The 21,809-nt window shown below is 35.2% G+C and overlaps 1 protein-coding gene across 1 annotated transcript; it reads right to left on the reverse strand.

Moving 5' to 3' along the window:
- Positions 1-782: 782 nt before the first annotated feature.
- Positions 783-18,554, reverse strand: LOC125656342 (ryncolin-1-like). Its single transcript, XM_056145796.1, has 9 exons — positions 18,344-18,554; positions 17,560-17,702; positions 14,719-14,815; positions 11,239-11,400; positions 2,312-2,317; positions 2,097-2,102; positions 1,667-1,672; positions 1,194-1,199; positions 783-1,027 (listed from the first exon to the last, which is right to left on the reverse strand). Exons 1-9 carry the CDS (start codon positions 18,552-18,554, stop codon positions 783-785), a joined length of 882 nt encoding a protein of 293 aa, XP_056001771.1.
- Positions 18,555-21,809: the final 3,255 nt, after the last annotated feature.

The following is a 21,809-nucleotide window of genomic DNA, read 5'->3' on the forward strand; positions in this document are numbered from 1 at the left end:
TTGTTAATGTTAAGTGCAGTATATGTTCATTGTGTTGATGTTAAATGCTTTGTGTGTTGATGTTAAGTGCAGTATGTGTTGATGTTAAGTGCAGTGTGTGTTGATGTTAAGTGCAATGTGTGTTGATGTTAAGTGCAGTATGTGTTCATTATGTTGATCTTAAGTGTGCGTTGATGTTAAGTGCAGTGTTTGTTAATGTTAAGTGCAGTATATGTTCATTTTCTTCATGTTAAATGCTTTGTGTGTTGATGTTAAGTGCAGAATCTGTTGATGTTAAGTGCAGTGTGTGTTGATGTTAAGTGCAGTATGTGTTGATGTTAAGTGCAGTATGTGTTCATTGTGTTGATGTTAAGTATGGGTTGATGTTAAGTGTGCGTTGATGTTAAGTGCAGTGTTTGTTAATGTTAAGTGCAGTATATGTTCATTGTGTTCATGTTAAATGCTTTGTGTGTTGATGTTAAGTGCAGTATCTGTTGATGTTAAGTGCAGTGTGTGTTGATGTTAAGTGCAATGTATGTTGATGTTAAGTGCAGTATGTGTTCATTGTGTTGATGTTAAGTGTGCATTGATGTTAAGTGCAGTGTTTGTTAATGTCAAGTGCAGTATATGTTCATTGTGTTCATGTTAAATGATTTGTGTGTTGATGTTAAGTGCAGAATCTGTTGATGTTAAGTGCAGTGTGTGTTGATGTTAAGTGCAGTGTGTGTTAATCTTAAGTGCAGTATGTGTTCATTGTGTTGATGTTAAGTGTGTGTTGATGTTAAGTGCAGTATCTGTTGATGTTAATTCTCGGGCCTGATCAGCATCTTTGTCCGTTTTAACGCTGTAATAAATTTCCAACGGTTCCAGGTTAGGTATTTGTCATCAGACAGGGCAGACCCCGCGTACCGCCCGTTCAGATTTGATGCTGTACAGCTATAGTACCACCAGGCTCCGTGTCTGTCTACTGCACAGTTACCACTGTTTAGGTCATTATCCTGATCCCGTGTAGTGAACTTATGTCCATTGTGTTCCGCCAAACTGTCTCCTACAACAGAGTAAAAATAACAGTTATAAACATCAACTGTCTCACACAACAAAGTATTAATAACTGTTATCAACACCAACTGTCTCCCACAACAGACTATAAATAACTGTTATCAACACCAACTGTCTCCTAAAACAGAGTATAAATAACTGTTATCAACACCAACTGTCTCCTAAAACAGATTATAAATAACTGTTATCAACACCAACTGTCTCCCACAACAGACTATAAATAACTGTTATCAACATCAACTGTCTCCCACAACAGAATATAAATAACTGTTATCAACACCAACTGTCTCCCACAACAGAGTATAAATAACTGCTATTAACACCAACTGTCTCCTAAAACAGAGTATAAATAACTGTTATCAACACCAACTGTCTCCCACAACAGAGTATAAATAACTGTTATCAACATCAACTGTCTCCTAAAACAGAGTATAAATAACTCTTATCAACACCAATTGTCTCCTAGAATAGAGTATAAATAAGTGTTATCAACACCAACTGTCTCACACAACAGAGTATTGATAACTGTTATAAACACCAACTGTCTCCCACAACAGAGTATAAATAACTGTTGTCAACACCAACTGTCTCCTAAAACAGAGTATAAATAACTGTTATCAACACCAACTGTCTCCTAAAACAGAGTATAAATAACTGTTATCAACACCAACTATCTCCCACAAAAGAGTATAAATAACTGTTATCAACATCAACTGTCTCCTAAAAGAGAGTATAAATAACTGTTATCAACACCAACTGTCTCCCACAACAGAGTATGAATAACTGTTATTAACACCAACTGTCTCCTAAAACAGAGTATAAATAATTGTTATCAACACCAACTGTCTCCCACAACAGAGTATAAATAACTGTTATCAACATCAACTGTCTCCTAAAACAGAGTATAAATAACTCTTATCAACACCAATTGTCTCTTACAATAGAGTATAAATAAGTGTTATCAACACCAACTGTCTCACACAACAGAGTATTGATAACTGTTACAAACATCAGCTGTCTCCTACAACAGAGTATAAATAACTATTATCAACACTCACTGTCTCCTAAAACAGAGTATAAATAACTGTTATTAACACATACTGTCTCCTAAAACAGAGTATAAATAACTGTTATAAACACCAACTCTCTCCTAAAACAGAGTATAAATAACTGTTATCGACACCAACTGTCTCTTAAAACAGAGTATAAGTAACTGTTATCAACACCAACTGTCTCCTAAAACAGGGTATTGATAACTGTTATGAACACCAACTGTCTCCTAAAACAGAGTATAAATAAGTGTTATCAACACTAACTGTCTCCCACAACAGAATATAAATAACTATTATAAACATCAATTATTCATAACTGTTATCAACACCAACTGTCTCCCACAACAGAGTATAAATAACTATTATAAACATCAATTATTGATAACTGTTATCAACACCAACTGTCTCCTACAACAGAGTATTGATAACTGTTATAAACATCAACTGTCTTCTACAACAGAGCATTGATAACTGTTATAAACATCAACTGTCTCCTACAACAGAGTATTGATAACTGTTATAAACATCAACTGTCTCCTACAACAGATTATTGATAACTGTTATACACATCAACTGTCTCCTACAACAGAGTATTGATAACTGTTATACACATCAACTGTCTCCTACAATAGAGTATTGATAACTGTTATAAACATCAACTGTCTCCTAGAACAGAGTATTGATAACTGTTATACACATCAACTCTCTCCTACAACAGAGTATTGATAACTGTTATAAACATCAACTCTCTCCTACAACGGAGTATTGATAACTGTTATAAACATCAACTGACTCCTACAACAGAGTATTGATAACTGTTATAAACATCAACTGTCTCCTACAACAGAGTATTGATAACTGTTATGAACACCAACTGTCTCCTAAAACAGAGTATAAATAAGTGTTATCAACACTAACTGTCTCCCACAACAGAATATAAATAACTATTATAAACATCAATTATTCATAACTGTTATCAACACCAACTGTCTCCCACAACAGAGTATAAATAACTATTATAAACATCAATTATTGATAACTGTTATCAACACCAACTGTCTCCTACAACAGAGTATTGATAACTGTTATAAACATCAACTGTCTTCTACAACAGAGCATTAATAACTGTTATAAACATCAACTGTCTCCTACAACAGAGTATTGATAACTGTTATAAACATCAACTGTCTCCTACAACAGAGTATTGATAACTGTTATACACATCAACTGTCTCCTACAACAGAGTATTGATAACTGTTATACACATCAACTGTCTCCTACAATAGAGTATTGATAACTGTTATAAACATCAACTGTCTCCTAGAACAGAGTATTGATAACTGTTATACACATCAACTCTCTCCTACAACAGAGTATTGATAACTGTTATAAACATCAACTCTCTCCTACAACGGAGTATTGATAACTGTTATAAACATCAACTGACTCCTACAACAGAGTATTGATAACTGTTATAAACATCAACTGTCTCCTACAACAGAGTATTCATAACTGTTATAAACATCAACTGTCTCCTACAACAGAGTATTGATAACTGTTATAAACATCAACTGTCTCCTACAACAGAATATTAATAACTGTTATAAACACCAACTGTCTCCTACAACAGAGTATTGATAGCTGTTATAAACATCAACTGTGTCTTACAACAGAGTATTGATAACTGTTATAAACATCAACTGTCTCTAACAACAGAGTATTGATAACTGTTATAAACATGACTGTCTTCTTCAACAGAGTATTGATAACTGTTATAAACATCAACTATCTCCTACCACAGAGTATAGATAACTGTTATAAACATCAACTGTCTTCTACAACAGAGTATTGATAACTGTTATAAACATCAACTGTCTCCTACAACAGGGTATTGATAACTGTTATAAACATCAACTGTCTCCTACAACAGATTATTGATAACTGTTATACACATCAACTGTCTCCTACAACAGAGTATTGATAACTGTTATAAACATCAACTGTCTCCTACAACAGAGTATTGATAACTGTCTTCTACAACAGAGTATTGATAACTGTTATAAACATCAATTATCTCCTACAACAGAGTATTGATAACTGTTACAAACATCAACTGTCTCCTGAAACAGAGTATTGATAACTATTATAAACATCAACTGTCTCCTTCAATAGAGTATTGATAACTGTTATATACATCAACTGTCTCCTACAACGGGGTATTGATTGGTGTTATAAATATCAACTGTATCCTACAACAGAGTATATATAAATGTTATAAACATCAACTGTCTCCTAAAAGAGTATATTGATAACTGTTATAAACATCAATTGTCTCCTACAACAGAGTATTGGTAACTGTTATAAACATTTACTGTCTCCTACAACAGTATATTGATAACTGTTATAAACATGAACTGTCTCCTACACCAGAGTATTAGTAACTGTTATGAACATCAACTTTTTTCTACAACAGATTATTCATAACTGTTATAAACATCAGCTGTCTCCAACAACAGAGTATTAATAACTGTTATAAACATCAATTGTCTCCTACAACAGAGTATTGATAACTGTTATAAACATCAACTGTCTCCTACAACAGAGTATTGATAACTGTTATAAACATCAATTGTCTCCTACAACAGGGTATTGATAACTGTTATCAACATCAACTGTCTCCTAGAACAGAGTATTGATAACTGTTATAAACATCAACTGTCTCTTACAACAGGGTATAGATAACTGTTATACACATCAACTGTCTCCTACAACAGAGTATTGATAACTGTTATACACATCAATTGTCTCCTACAACAGAGTATTGATAACTGTTATACACATCAACTGTCTCCTACAATAGAGTATTGATAACTGTTATAAACATCAACTGTCTCCTAGAACAGAGTATTGATAACTGTTATACACATCAACTGTCTCCTACAACAGAGTATTGATAACTGTTATAAACATCAACTGTCTCCTACAACGGAGTATTGATAACTGTTATAAACATCAACTGACTCCTACAACAGAGTATTGATAACTGTTATAAACATCAACTGTCTCCTACAACAGAGTATTGATAACTGTTATAAACATCAACTGTCTCCTACAACAGAGTATTGATAACTGTTATTAACACCAACTGTCTCCTAAAACAGAGTATAAATAACTGGTATCAACACCAACTGTCTCCTAAAACAGAGTATAAATAACTGGTATCAACACCAACTGTCTCCTAAAACAGAGTATAAATAACTGTTATCAACACCAACTGTCTCCTAAAACAGAGTATTGATAACTGTTATAAACATCAACTGTCTCCTCCAATAGAGTATTCATAACTGTTTTAAACATCAGCTATCTCCCACAACAACAAAAAAGATATTCTATTGTTGATATTTATTTTTTATGTATTGTTTTAAAATAGTAGATTCAAGTACTAAAATATCATATGGTTGACCTATTCGTACGTTAAACAGAACATCTAATGTACCCTTTGACCTTGATGACGCTGCATATTTGGTAATTATTGCACAGACAGTTGGTATTAAAAATCCGGATAGAACTAGTTTGCAGCAAACATGCATTCAATGGCGCAGATGAAAGTAGTGTCAATTTCAATCAATTTCAATTAAAGTATTATAGGAAAGATTCATTGAATGTAAATATCAGCTGATGAAAATGCAATTTCAATATCGAGTCCTGTACTGAACATCACATTTATACCAATTCTTTTTTTTTTTTTTTTTTTTTTGGCGGGGTGATAAAACACGAATATGTCACTTAGTTAATGCATGTAAATGATACATATTTTAACCAGATAATCCATTGAATCATGAATTTCATTGGTTATCCAATTTGCAAGCTACATGCAACACTTCATTACAGTTTTGATCAGATAAATTACTGGTCATAGTAAGCTCAGGACTGGTCCCGGTTCGCTTCGTAACCGGGAGGCTGTGAGTTTGAGCACCGCTCGTGCCATGATCGCGTCAAACTTAAAACCACAGGTAGTGTTTGCTCCTTCGCCAAACGCTTGGCATTTAGAAGTGAGAATAACTGGTCTTTCGGATATGACCTTAATAGAGATCTCGTGTCGCCGCAGGCATTAGAAGGAACACCCACTGTTACTGTCGTAAGTGCTAAGAACTTTGCCAACATGTGGTGACGTCTCAATATGAGTGATAAATTCTCGAAATTTGAAATTTTTGACTTGAGAAAATATCTATCATTATTTTCTATTGATAAACATATCAACATGAAAAGCAATCAGGTCCTGGATAATAATTTTGCTTGTAAACAGAACACTTCACTGAAATCTAATAAAATTAATTTGTTAAGTGTTAAATATAGATCAGTGTACGACTTATCATTCCAGATAAAGAGGATGAAAGGTGAAGATAACGAACAGTGATCAATCTCATAACTCCTATCAGCAATACAAAATAGAGAGTTCGGCAAACACGAACCCCTGGACACACCAGAGGTGGGATAATGTTCTTAGGAGGAGTAAGCATCTCCTGTCAAACGGTTACACCAGCCGTGAACCCTATATCCTGATCAGGTAAACGGAGTTATCCGAAGTCAAAATCAGTGTGCCAAGAACGGCTTAACAATCGGCATGAAACACATCAAACAGCTTTTGACTCATTGATAGGTTATATTGACGGACAAGATCGAAATAACGACCATAGAATTTGCGAAATGTTGACTTCAATCGAGACTGTTGACACCCCTGTACCATCAACTTGTTTGTCAGTAGCTTGCATCGATTTAAAAACTGACCATAAGCAGAACAAGCTCTAGCATATGTAATGCATTTCGTCACAGGATAAAAGAGTAAATGTAAATATTGTGCAATATATCATATATACGTGTCATTTAAAGCATAATATCACTTTTGATAATTCCTCATTTGGATCCACAATATCATGGCTGGTTGCTCACATTGTTATCGGTAATTGCGTCATAAACTGATTGACAGGACCATTTTCTCATCTTGTGTTTTTTGGTGGGGAACATAATTATGCCCACCATATCACATAATGCATCCCTTGGTTTCTTACACATCCCATTGATATTTTAATCTAGCTACACCAAGATCTTCATTTTATGACACTAGGTCACACTAAATGGCGATTCAAATGTATTGTGCAAATATGTATATCGTAGGGCTGACACGATACGCCCCCTTCACGATAAGATACATACATGTATCGTAATACTTATGCCACGATTCAATACTTTCAATTCGACACAATTTACAGAAGAAACCAATAATAACATTGAAAAAAAAAATTAATTACCAAGATTCACAATTTATTATTTTAAAAGCAAAATGTTTCCAAATTGCCAAACGGTAAGATCCATGTTGGCTCTGTAGTTCAAACTAATAAAGTGAATAATTATTTTCGTAAGACTCAAGACAAACAACAGTCTGAACGTTATTTGACCTTATTTTGTCTCTCATGTAAGTAAAAATAATCATTTACAGGCCGAACCTGATGTATTTTACTGAACCCATTTGTAATAAACGTATCGAACTGAAAATCGAGGCAATGAGTCGAACATTGATACGAGGGTTTATATTGACAGTATCGATATTTCGATGAATCGTTTCAGCCAAACTGTATCGATTGATGTGTTGTGTATCTACGTATAGGATTGCTGATCCGCAGATCCCAAGTTCAAATCCACAATTGTCCTTTGTGCTATTTATTTAAATAATTTTGGAAAATCATGTATTTTCTCCAAAATTGCATAATTTTTTTTTTATCTGTTGGCTGGTCGCATCTATTGATATGAGTTGATATAAGTAAACATTCCTCGGTAGTTGTGTTATAACCTGATTGACATGTTTATTTTCTTTCTTGTATCTTTGTGAGGAACATAATTATAGCGTCACAGAGTAATGATGTCATAGGCACCTCGGTATCAGGGCAACTCGCCCCCAAGACAACTCGCCCTCAAGACAACTCGCCTCAAGACAACTCGCCCCCTCATCGGGACAACTCGCCCCTAAGACAACTCGCCCTCAAGACAACTCGCCCCCTCTTCGGGACAACTCGCCCCCTCTCTTGAGATATCTCGCTCCTTCATATCATACATATAATACATGTTTACAATTGTTATTTTTGGTCTAAATCCAAGAGGTCTTTTAGCAAAAATTAATGAATTTCTTATAGATAGTATATACATCACAGACAATAAGACGTGTTTACATAAACACCGAACTTCGTGTCTTTTTATGCAAGACGAAAGATTTTAGTGAAAATCCAGTGTTTGGGTTCAGTAAATTCATCATCACTTTTATGCACATGTAAAATATATAATTTCAGCGGAAACAAGTTAGCGTTTGGTATAGGGTGAGCATTAGCTTGGTCTACAGCTGACGTAGTATAATTATCAATAATATGCGTCTGTTGTTAAATCTAATTGTTTGATTTCCCTCAAGCTGTTAAAATTTACTTCAAACGTTATGAGGTACTCATCATTAGAGTTCTTTACACTTTGAAATCGCCGCGTAAAAAGAATCACCCCGCGTAAAAAGAAAGCAAAGCCGTTATACAATTTCTAAAATGGGAATTTTATTATTTTTCAACGGGAATTAGTTGAGAAACGCATTAAAAGATAATTACATGTATCAGAATATTCATGCTTCACCTTTACACTTATGTACATTGTATACTATATCGATAAAAAAACCCAACAACAAAAAAACCCACACACCCCCAAACCCCAAAATTTTCTCAGTATTGGAGACATTTCATCAATTACCCGAAGATCAGTAAATATAATTTTCCTTGCCAATTGATTTATGAAAAATATAACTTTTTCTGAAATGCAATAATCAAATCTGTGTATAATTCTATTAGAATTTACCATTGGTGTTAAAGTATGAAACAAAAAGACGTATCTTTATAGGGTTAAAAGTGTAAATAACACACACACACACACACACACACAAAATAAAAATAAAATGTGATAATATATTTATATATAATATTGGGGGCGAGTTGTCTCAAGAGAAGTGGACGACTTGTCCTAAGAGAGGGCGAGTTGTCCTAAGAGGGGGCGACTTGTCTTGAGGGCGAGTTGTCTTGGGGGCGAGTTGTCCAGCATTCCGCACCTCAGGTTTCTTACGCATCACATTAACATTTCATGCTAGATACAATCATAATCAACCAAAAAAAAAAAAAAAACCAAAACATATTGTAAATATAATGTGTTAAGCATGCTCGAAATACGGTATTTGGCGGAAATTGATTTTTGAACAAGTTAGCGTAGATTTCTTTTAGTACTTCCAAAATGTGCCATATATAAATATATGAATACGCAAGACATTTAGCGGTGTACTCGATTTAGCGGTAGCTGCTTTCTGCGGAAGGCGCTAAATAGAATACCCAGCCAAATCTTTACGGTATCCTTATCATTCAAACATTCAGTACATTAGATTTTCCCCTGTTGAGTTTGTTTGTCAAACGATGTCGAATTTTGCTCTGGTATTAACGCAGAAAGGCATCATTCTTTAACATGAAGTGAGGATATAGAGCTCACGGCGGGTGTGACCGGTCGAATGTCGATAAGTTATGCTTACTCCCCCTAGGCACCTGATCCCGCCTCTGGTGTGATCAGGGGTCCGTGTTTGCCCAACTCTCTATTTTTTTTATTGCTTATAGGAGTTATGAGATGGATCAATTTTTGTTAACTTCACCTTTATAGGAGTTATGAGATTGATCACTGTTCGTTATCTTCACCTTTATGAGAGTTATGAGATTGATCACTGTTCGTTATCTTCACCTTTTATGCTTTACTGTCCATAATGTCCTTTGTAAGAATTTGTGGCATGCGCAGGAAGTCCTTGGAAAACTCCTTTGTGAAAGTTTTACTGTATAAACGAGCACTTGCACAGCGAGTGACTGTATGATATTGTGATTTGTAAAATGAGCTGTGCAATGCTTTAATTCATATATTGAATGAAAGGAATACATAGTATTTTCACGATTACTATTTATGCAATGTAAAAATAACAACTTTCAAGTTATACTTTTACTGTGTGAAAATACCAACCGGGATCAAATTAGTAATTTCCCTTGACTATCAAGATGAAAGATTATGACAAGTGCAGCTGAACTTAATACAGAAACCCGTATCTGTTATTTTCACCTGCACACCCTCCCCACTAACTCTGATGGAAGTAGTGAATGGTAAGATTGTGTAAGCTTGTAGTGGGAGGTGATCCGCTCTCTCTCCCTCTTTAGGAATTCGAAACCACTGAGCTACTGTGACAAGTGACAATAACGAAAAGTGCTGAATCGAATGGTCAGTGGTGTATGATGGTTAAGCTAATGTATCTATCAACTAGAATAAAGTATAAATGTTATGTATGAAAGGTGAAGGTAACGTACAGTGATCAATCTCATAACTCCTATAAGCAATGCACAATGGGGGAAATACGAAACCCTGGATATACCAAAGGTGGGATCAGGTTTCTAAGAGGATTAATTATCATATTCTGACCATAACAGCCACACATTTGTATCCCCCTTTACCATATCTATAATTGTTTCATTTTTCTCTCTTATTTGTAAACATTATCTTCAATTATTTTGTAATATTTTCATGTACTATATTAATGTTATTGTGTCATAATTCCAGTGTTATCTATTACAATTGTTTTGATTGGACAAAAATAAAAATACACATCAATAAATCCAAAAACGCTATGTATACATACGCGCCTGAAAACAAATAACATAGTGCGGGGAAACTATTCAAATTTTTGAAATTGATAATACAGGGACTGGAATTATAAGAATCAAACATTTGTAAACTCTGGACATTTTATTCACAAACTTAATATATAACTGACCTTTGTCTTATGGAGAGGGTTTATATAAGCAATGTGCCTGCTACCCAATCCTATTTATATATGTATTTTCTATATATATACATGAATAAAATACTGTTTAGATAAAAATCTAGTACAAAGTATTGAAATGGTAAAAGTAAAGAAACAAAACACAATACAATGATTCCTTTTTTTTGTTGTATATTTAGTTTATTTTGTATGCTATGTTGTGTGTAATCTGGATGTGTTTTATTTTGTGGTGAGTTAGAATAATGATATGTAAAACCCACATACCCGCCGTTCCTGAATACCCCGATACTGTAAGCCGGTATTTACTGCTCTCGTCTCCAACTTTAAATGTGGAGTACAGGGCGTACGCTTTCTCGTCATCAAAACTCAAAAGCTCTACTCGTAGTTCCTGATTTGTCTTTGTTAAATAGTAAATTGCATCGTTCCCTGTTAATTAAGAAATAGAAAAAAGAATATTGATACATGGAAAGAAATGATATGTATATTCACTTAATAAAGAGACATACAAAATAATATTTTACAGAAATTAAATGTTTTTATTTTTTCTTCTTTTTGAATGTTAGGGGATCTTGGATTCCGAACTTACAAAAAGTACCCACTGTACCTGATCTGTGTTGAGCATTCGTTAATGTCATTTGTTTCTTCTCGAGTGTAAATTCTATGCATTTATGTCTTTTAGTAGCAATGTAAAACATTAGATTTCTTGTGATTGTTTATTACTTACATTGAATTATGTTAAACGAAAGGTGAAAATAACGAACAGTGATCAATCTCATAACTTAATGTCATAGACTGAATCTTGTTACATAATCTTTCATGCTTTTGAGACTCTGTTTTAAATTAGTATTCTTGTATATGGTTGCATGTATCGACTGGAGGTTCTAGGAAATAATAGTGAGTGTACTAGTCAAGTCATCTTCTTCATACAGGTGACTCTCGATAACTCAAAGTTCAAGGGACCTTGATAAAACTTCGAAAGATCGAGAGTTCTAGAGATCGAAATTCGGAAATTGAAGGTCCGCCGATATGGTTCAGATTTTACAGTAACCGGAAATATGTACCAACAAGCTCATATGATATCGTTTTGACATGTTTTCCTTCAGGTACTTTGATGTCAAAATAACAAAAAAAACAACTTATTTTGCATTAATAAAAACATTTCAAAGTTGATATATTTATTTGTTCTTTAATCATCCTAAGATAGGAATACAAAACCAAGTTCAGATGACGCCTTACTATCGCGAACTAAACAGAGCACAATGTTATGTCGCTTTACCCAAAACAAGAATTCTAACGAATGAGTAAAACCATGTTTTAGAGTAACTTTATACAAAGAATAAACTCGAGAAATTTAACAATCTGTAGATCTCTTAATTATGTATAAAACTAATTCCTTCGTTGTCACGTCAAAACAAATTCTAAATTTCATTCATCGTCGGATTATATATAATTTTATTAATCACAACTCAAAACCCCAGGTGTAAACTGACCAATTAGCCAATTATATACTCAAGTGTGTCACCTCCACAAAGAAGCACCGGCGACGTTTCAACTATGTAAACACCTAATTACTCCTCCGGCATTCAACAAAATCCAGGTACATGTAAGACCCAAGCGGAAATTATTACACGCTTGTGTAACAGTGGGTATACGCTACCACCACTTCGAGAGATCGAGAGTGAAAAACAATGAAACGGGTTTTACGGGACCCAACTTCACTTCGAGAGATCGAGAACTTCGAGAGATCGAAGTTCGAGCAATCGAGAGTCACCTGTGTTATAATTAGAAAACCTTGATTAACATTAAGCATTAAGTGGTTACTACGAAACAACGTTACCTTTCCCAAAATAAAATATATAAGTAGTGCATTGGAATTTTATCTGCAAGAACCGGAGATGTAAGCAGATTTTATCTCGGTTCATTCCTACTGATAAGTTTAAATATGCTTTTCTGATCAACTGTTCTCCCTCTACCAGTAAACTCTATTTCTGACTCCTCCTCCAGAACCACTAGGCAATTCCAACAGATATGTGATAAAACTTATTGGGTAAAGGGGATTCAGAATTGTTCAATAAAAGAGTCCAGCTTTTCCAAAGGGAAGGTAATTGAGAAATTGTGAAAAATGGTGACATCCTTTTAAAATCTTCTCAAGAACCACTGGGACAGAGAAAAAGCAATAAATCGTATGTGAAAGCATTCTTTAAGAATAATTAATTTTTTTCCAGAAGATGAGTGGGGCCACAATGGGTAATTTCAGTCATGCACATTTACTTTTCTACTACTTGTCTTGGAACCAGTAGCATATGCTTGCGTATACCATGCTACATGAAGTGTGAAGATAACGAACAGTGGTCAATCTCATAACTCCTATCAGCAATACAAAATTGTTGGGCAAACACGGACCCTGGATATACCACAGGTGGGATCAGGTGCCTAGGAGAAGTACTCATCCCCTGTCGACCGGTCACACCCACCGTGAGGTCTTTATCTTGATCAGGTAAAGGAAGTTATCCGAAGTCCAAACCAGTGTGCTAAGAACGGCCTAACAATCGGTATAAAACATGACAGACAGCCTTTGACCCAATGATTGGTGGTATGGGCAAACTAGATGGTTATAACGACCATAGAATTTGCGAAATGCTGATTTTAAACAGACTGTTGAAACCTCTGTACCATCAACTTGTTTGTCAGTATCCTGCTTCGATTTTAAAACTGACCATAGGCAGAGCAAGCTCTTGCGTATCGAATCAGTTGAGAAATATAAACACCATATGGAGCTGATAATGGAATATTGATATATAGATATGGGACGTTTACAATATATAATAGGCCCCAACTTAAATTTACCAGACTTGGGAAGATGCATATTTCCTGATATCGTAAGAATATTTATTGATCATGTTACCATAATTGGTGACATTGACCCAATGATATATTAATGTCAAACTGTTCTTTTTCAATTTGTTTTATATCATAGACAGTTTCTCCTTCAATAAAAATGGAAAATGGAAATATTCATATCTAGTGATCAGTCATCCGAAAACTTACTTTGTTAAAGATCACTCTGATTCCACACACAAGTACTCTGAAGTTGAAATTAAAAATATGCTGGAGTTGATATTGACAATATTTTCATAATATTTGGTGATCAGGTCTTCACAAAGTCTTCAGTCTGTTGGAATTCACATGGGCACGAATTGTGCTATTTTGTTATCTGACCTGTTTTTATGTTCTTATGATACACAATTTATTTTAAAAATATCTTGCAGTGACCTTCAGTGCGACGTTTAGATATATCGACGACGTTTTACCTATTAATAATGACAATTTTCTTTCATATGTAAATTTGATATATCCCTGTGAACTCGAAAGAAAAGACACCACTGAGTCGTCCACTTCTGCTTCATATTTAGATAAATTATAACAAACTATTACAATCTATCATTGGATCAAATGCTGTCTGTGTTTCATATTTATTGTAACGAGTGTTAGACCGTTCTTGGCACACTGATTTTTACTACGGATAACTCCGTTTACCTGATCAATATATAGGGCTCACAGCGGATGTGACCGATCGACAGGGGATGCTTACTTCTCCTGACACCTGATCCCACCTCTGGTATATCGAGGGGTCCGTGTTTGCCAAACTCTGTATTTTATATTGCCTGTATTGCGTGAGGGAGTTATGAGATCGATCACTGTTCGTTATCTTCACCTTTCATGTAACAAGAATAGTAATCCTACCAATCCAGTAGTTTGAGGATGGGTCTCCAAATCCTCTCTTGTAATCTGCCCAATTCTTATAAAAGTCTGTAGATCCATCCTGTCGTTTTTGGATAACCTACAAAATATATAACCTACAGAATATATAACCTACAAACGTCATCTTCTAAGAAGTGATCAAATGTATGCAAAGTTCATTTGGAGGTCTGTATGCATCAATGAAAATAGTGAAATAGCGTAATACTTCTGATCTCCATAGTATTCACTGAAAGATGAAGTCGTCATCACTTAGTACGAATACTCGTATATATATACGAACATGTGGAAGGTCGTTCAAAATAGAGGTGATGCTTACTCCTCCTGATCAGGATACAGGGTTCACGGCGGGTGTGACCGGTCAACAGGGGATGCTTACTCCTCCTAGGCACCTGCTCCCACCTCTGGTGTGTCCAGGGGTCCATGTTTGCCCAACTATATATTTTGTATTGCTTATGGGAGTTATGAGATTGATCACTGTTCGTTATCTTCGCCTTGCATGTTTCCTAGATCTGTACTTACTCTCGATAATAGTCTAATCAAAGAGAGGTAGGATACTATGTTGAAGTCTCCGCGTCATGATCATGATTGTCTCCTCTTTGCTAGTTATGGCACCACAGGTTATTGAACTTATCTCTCAACATATAAAATAATTGTTATCATGCGTAATTGTGCAAACATAAAAATTTGAAAATGATTTATTTGACTGTACTAGTCAATTTAATTTGAACATATCAGTGTGTATGTAACTTGAAAGTATCTAAATGTTCTATTTTAGAACGATATTTGGGAGAGTTCAATTGAGGTGACGTAAACTTGGCTTTTAATTGTACAATCTCAACAAGAGTATCGCCAACGGTACATAATACGCCCATGAAAAGCTAATATAGGGTGTTTTTCTTACACCATGATTTGTAGAACTTGCCTTCAAGTAGTATCAGCAATCATCAGGGTGACATACTTTCTTTGCATCGAAAAAACAAGACAAATCATCATGTACTCTCCATATAATAATTTCATTTGGCATAAGATGTATGTGTACTAAGTTTAATGTCCCTTGCCCTAACGAATCGGTCTGCATCCTGCTACTAGGACCTTGACCTTTTACCTTAAGAAACAATAGACATCCTCCACTTGGAATAAAGTGTATATGTACAAAGTTTGACGGTCCTAGCCCTAACAGTTCGGTTTGTATACTGCCTACAATGTTTTCCTACTAAGTGATACTGTGACGTTGACCTATGACCTTGAAAAATAATAAAATAATCTTCCTCTCATTATGGTGATCGAATGTACCAAGTTGCAATAGCCTGGAACTTATGGTTCGCTTTGTATCCTGCCGACAAGGGTTTCCTACTAAGTAATGCTATGACCTTTACCTTTGACTTCTTACCTTGAAAAACAATAGGCATCTTCTTCCCATCATGGTGATCAAATATACCAAATTGTAATATCCTGGAGCTTACGGTTGGGTTTGTATCCTACCCACAAGGGTTTCCTACTAAGTGATATTACGACCTTGACCGTTGACCTTAAAAAACAATAGGCATCTTTCTCTTATCATGGTGATCAAATGTACCAAGTTGTAAAATTCTGGAGCTTACGGTTTGGTCTGTATCCTGCCTACCAGGTCCGGACAGACAGACGGACGGACGGCCGGCCGACGCCATACCATAATACATGTATATCCCATCTTCGACGGGCGTATAAAAACTAGAATGCCATAGATTTTTTTTATTTGTGTACCAATATATTATAAATTTTTGTGGTTATACACAGCTTGATATAGTTACATTTTACATTACATACAACTGGACTTTATGACTGGTGAAGATAACGAACAGTGATCAATAACCAATTTACGACCCCATTCCACACGCTTATTCTCGTATGTGAATGCCTCGTCTTTGTGGGTGGTAAATCAACACCGGGCATTGCTTTGTGAACTTTGATTAGGCCTACTGTATGTTAGTATCTATCCATTGATATATTTTACTGTAGGGATCTCTATGTAAGTTGTTAAACATTTGAATCTTGGGTGAGTGATTTCTGCAGGACTTAAAGGGGGGGGGGAGGGTAATTCCGACCCATAACAATGTTGTGTTTAACTGTGCGAGTCAACAAGACTTTGTTAGATTAGTCGGAGAGGTCTGTTATAGAACTGTGCGTTTTGATACAATCACCTTTCCTACCTAAGTGCACTTCCCCACAATGGTTCCTTCTAGAGGAGTTAGGTTTTCTGGGTTTTAATATTGCCAATGAGATACGTTGACCACTTTACTGTAGAGTATGCCACCGCCACATATCTGTGACATCATCGACTATTCGCATTGGAAATGGATGTAAATCAAACCATTGATCCAGGGTTTTAAACTATTGTTAGAATTATTCAATATCAATCACTCAATATTGCGATTTAGAGAACGAAGGTATAGAGCGGGCAATTGCTAATGAACAGCTCAGATACTTGACATGTCTAACAAAGACTACAGCCTCATCTTCATTTTCTATAATAAAAAAAACCTGTGGGATTCCGGGTTAGAATAGTACCCCTTGCTTGTCGTTAGAGGCGACTAAATGGGACGGCCCTTCCGATGAGACCACAAAACCGAGGCACAGTGTCACAGAAAGCGTGACACATTAAATATCCCTCCCTGCTCAAAGACCGTAAGCGCCGTGGAAAGCCTAAATTTTGCATCCCTTCACCGACAATGCCGATGTCTCCATATGAGTGAAAAATTCTCGAGAGGGACGTTAAACAAAATAGAATCAATCAATCTATCTATATAAATCTTAGTTTCTTAGTTCTAATCTCTATGTACTCACCGTCCAGCCCCCTCCATTTGTAGTCATGTCACAGTACACTTTCTTTTTCTCATCATTGACATTTATCGAATATACTCCATCCTTTTCTTTCACGACTGGGTGACTTTGTAAAATCTCCATACAGCTGTTATACACATAACGCACTGGAAGAAAGACATGATCAGCTATTGATTGCCATTGATGATTTAAATTTGTAGTGCTGATTAATGCATATACTGATGTACGTATTAAGATGCGATTGTCGACCTGCACACATTTTTGTATGATGAGGTTTTGCAGAATTTTCTGGGCAACCGAAGAGGCTTTTATCAGACACGTGACATTATATTTTTATCAGACACGTGACATTGTATTATAAACGCACAGGCGATTAAATGGGGCCGTCCTTCGGATGAGACCGCAAAAAACCGATAACTAAAAGCCATTTTTCTAAAATGATACAAAGTCAATAAAATATTATAGAAGCACTAAAAATGCAACCACACTGTTTGTTTATTTAATCCTCAAATTTCGACGCAACCCGCGTCTTTATCGAGAGACATACATTACATAAACAAATATCACACACAAATATTAATAATCGACATCGTAAACAGAATTGATACACTAACAAACTAAATTGAGAATAAGCAATCTCTAAGTATGGAAGTTTACTATTGCATGACTGTTTCGTCACCAGCGAATCTGATAAGAATACGAAGTCCTGTCCAATACATTCATGAACACAGTATGTGTTGGCCTAGGAATTTCAACTCCCAAAAATGAGGTTTGTGAGACAACATACCGTCAGGATAAAAATTCCTCCATCCTGTTTCGTTGATGGTCATGTCTGCTGGGTCACATGACTGATGGATACGGCACTTCTTTAGTTGGGGATTAAAGCCAAAACATGCGGAAAGTTCCCCACACATAGCAGAACATTCTGTGAGGGATTCCGAATGATATATTGCCATGAGGCTGATATTCGACACTTTGTTGTCAATTGAAGCGTCCATCGTGTAGCGATGGGTTTTTAAATCTGCCTTTGACAAAGTACACAGAATGATGTACAGAAAACAGCGAATTAATATAGTGATGACTTTCATTTTGTCGTAAGAGATCCAACTCAGTTATTAGCACATATCAAATTAAGTAATGATCAGAAAAAGTCACAGCCCACGACAGAAGTCCTCACTATCTCCTGTCTGACTTACAGTCGCTTTTTATACATGTACTATATTTGTATTATGAACGACTTCTAATACTGTTGCTTAATAGTTCCGTTGTTTAACACGATATCCTGATGCTATGAAATATGTACACAAATTAGATTATTAAAGGACCAATTTAAGTTTGTGTATCTGACATGCAGTCAAAATAATGCAAGATATTTCGTTTCATTCCTGTTGGGATTATATACCAATTCAGAGTGGTTTCAAACATGCGCAGTTACATTTACTGCCACTATTCTTCTGTGACGCACATCTGAATTCATTATCATAGTATTCTCCCGATACAGTGCTTCTCTCAAGTTAGAGTGGTTTCAAACATGCGCAGTTACATTTACTGCCACTATTCGTCTGTGACGGACATGTGAATCCATTATCACAATATTCCTCCGATCCAGCGCTTCTCTCAATAGAGATATCTATCAATATGACGTGAACATTTTCCATAATAATTCTATGTGAATCATGATAGTTCAGAAATTGCAAAGGGGAATAACGTTAAGAATGTTTAATGCGTTTACACATTTCCTACAGTAATGTTGAAGTCATTTACACCAACGTGATAGACAAATGCTCAATGGTTATGCTAACAAATTGTCAGTATGTTCATCATAGAATTAGCAATATGTGGTTACTTCAAAACGACTATAGAATTAGCAATATGTAATTACTTCAATTATTTTTCGTTGACAAGAAGTTCTAAAATACAAATGTATATGGAAATGTCTGTCTTCGGTTGTGATACTAGCGAAAAGGGGACATTGGTATGCGATAAAACTGGACCCCTTGATATACCAGAGGTGAAGTCAGGTGCCTACATGTAGGAGGAGTAAGCATTCCCTGTCGACCGGTCACTCCCGTCATGAGCCCTATACCTAAACGGAGTAATTCGTAGTCAAAATCAGTACCAAAACAGCCTGACAATCGGTATGAAACACGCCAAACAGCATTTGACCCAATAATAGGTTGCATTGGCAAGCTAGATCGTTATAACAACCATATAATTTGCAAAATGCTGACTTTAATCAAGAGTATTGATTGAGATCTTATCTACAATGAGCGTTTCGTATAAACCGCCATAACTGCAGACGTAATCACCAAATGCTCGGACGTGGGAACGATGAATGCCGAATATAATCAAGTTGCTGAGACCGAGGTCATACAAAGATGGAAACTGACGGTAGTAACTACACATTTCGACTGTTTTGAAATATTACATAGTGTAATGAATGATTTTTAAAACGTTTTACAAGTATAAGAAAGTAATAATTACGCAAAAGTGACACTAAAATGAAATGTTTATAATAAATTTGCTATGACATTGGTATATCAAACTGTTTACAAATCTTACACTTGCCTCTCGTCCGAATTTTTCCGAAAGGGTAACCCCCAAAGTCAATGCACACCGGACATTACGGAGATACATTTCTGTCAAGAAGACAATAATTTGGGTATATTGCTTGAGATCCACTCTGATTCAATAAAATCATAAATTCAATCTCAAATATGTTATTCTATTTGTTCTTTTATTTAACCGCTTGTATTGCTTTAAAGTTACGGACAAACATTATAACATTAAACAGCATTTAAATATCTTCATCTTTAACCACCCTGTAATGCATAGAAAACTGCTAAATATGTCGATATTTATCACACAAGGGTTTCAAGGTTTGGCAATCAAAATCATCAAAATGAAGGAAAGTGTAGCACAAAACGAAGCAATACTGTATATACATCAAACAGCATTTAAATATCTTCATCTTTCACAAAATGTAAAGAAAACTGCTAAACATGACAATGTATCCAGGGGTTTCGAGATATGGCAATCAAAATGATTTAAATAATAGAAGAAAGGTTACAAAGATGCATGTCTATATAATGTACATCAGAATAATTAAATAACTTCATTTTTAAAAACCACATAATGTGGAAACAAAAATGGTTCATTGCGTCAATGCAAAACAATGTTTCCAAAGTTTAGCAAGGGAATTTATTGTAATGATACATAGAATCGTAAAGATGCTGGTGTCAAAGTAGCGACTACGCAAACAGTATTTAACAATTTGTATTTCAAACAACTACACAATGTAACTGTAATATTAAATTATGACAATGCGAATAAGGTTTTCAAAGTTTTAACATAATGCCAACTGATTAAATCATTGAAGTACACTCTCAAAATGCAATTGTTTTTTTTCAATTCATTTTCGAAATAGGGTTCTTAAAATTGCATCCGATTCGCAAGAATTCAGAACACAATATTTTTCCTAGTAATACAGATTTTGTTTTTATAGAGTTGCTCTTAAAAGAGGTATAACAGCCAATCACTATCTAGATTCTAACCTTTCAACAACATAGTATTAGAAAATGTTGCCTAATTGCAGCAAAGCCAAAACATGTTAATCAATCAGTACCATTTCAAAACTTTCATCAGCATTTAAATAGATAATTAATTTACTTGATGTTGGCAATGCATCATGGCCTGGTTAAGGAGGAATGCTACATCGCCATAATGGCTAAATTCCTTTTAAAACATGAATAAAGATATCAATAATATTTGTCTAATCGTTTAGATTGAAATGCCTAACTGGATAGCTAAATAGATTAGCGTGTCAACTACAAATCTGTTGATCGCGAGTTCGAGTCGAAGAGGAATTTTCTTTTTTCCATATTTCTTTCAACTAAAAATGCATTTTTGGCTATTTTAAGTGAATTTGAAAGTTTCAATTTCAAAATAGTACATAGTACACAGCCTTCACTTTTCATCCATATCAAATTGCTCTAAAAAAATATCTGGTGTAGTGTGCATCCTTAATTGTGAGGTAGGAAACCCATTATGATAACACTGTAAAAGTAAAACATAGCCGATTGTTACAAAAATAATCCTACAATCTCAGTGACAATTCACGACTCTTAACTCTACATTTTAGACAACAAATAAACACGAGGTAAGTTTCTAGGTTTTCATCCCCACCGTGCTTGCAGTTTGTCCGCACTTTAAAATAGCTAGAACTATATTTGGTCGTAGGTTTAATTGCCCGT

The sequence above is a fragment of the Ostrea edulis genome, chromosome 7, assembly GCF_947568905.1.
Source record: "Ostrea edulis chromosome 7, xbOstEdul1.1, whole genome shotgun sequence".
NCBI classification, from domain to species: domain Eukaryota; kingdom Metazoa; phylum Mollusca; class Bivalvia; order Ostreida; family Ostreidae; genus Ostrea; species Ostrea edulis.

What these genes read in the sequence shown, in the direction of transcription:
- LOC125656342 (XM_056145796.1), bottom strand. Translation starts at nt 18,554, where the DNA reads ATGGACGCTTCAATTGACAACAAAGTGTCGAATATCAGCCTCATGGCA. An exon ending in CAAATGGAGGGGGCTGGACG is followed by an intron (nt 14,816 to 17,559) that starts GTGAGTACATAG and finishes TATATTTTGTAG; the next exon opens with GTTATCCAAAAACGACAGGA. An exon ending in ATCCTCAAACTACTGGATTG is followed by an intron (nt 11,401 to 14,718) that starts GTAGGATTACTA and finishes CTTAATTAACAG; the next exon opens with GGAACGATGCAATTTACTAT.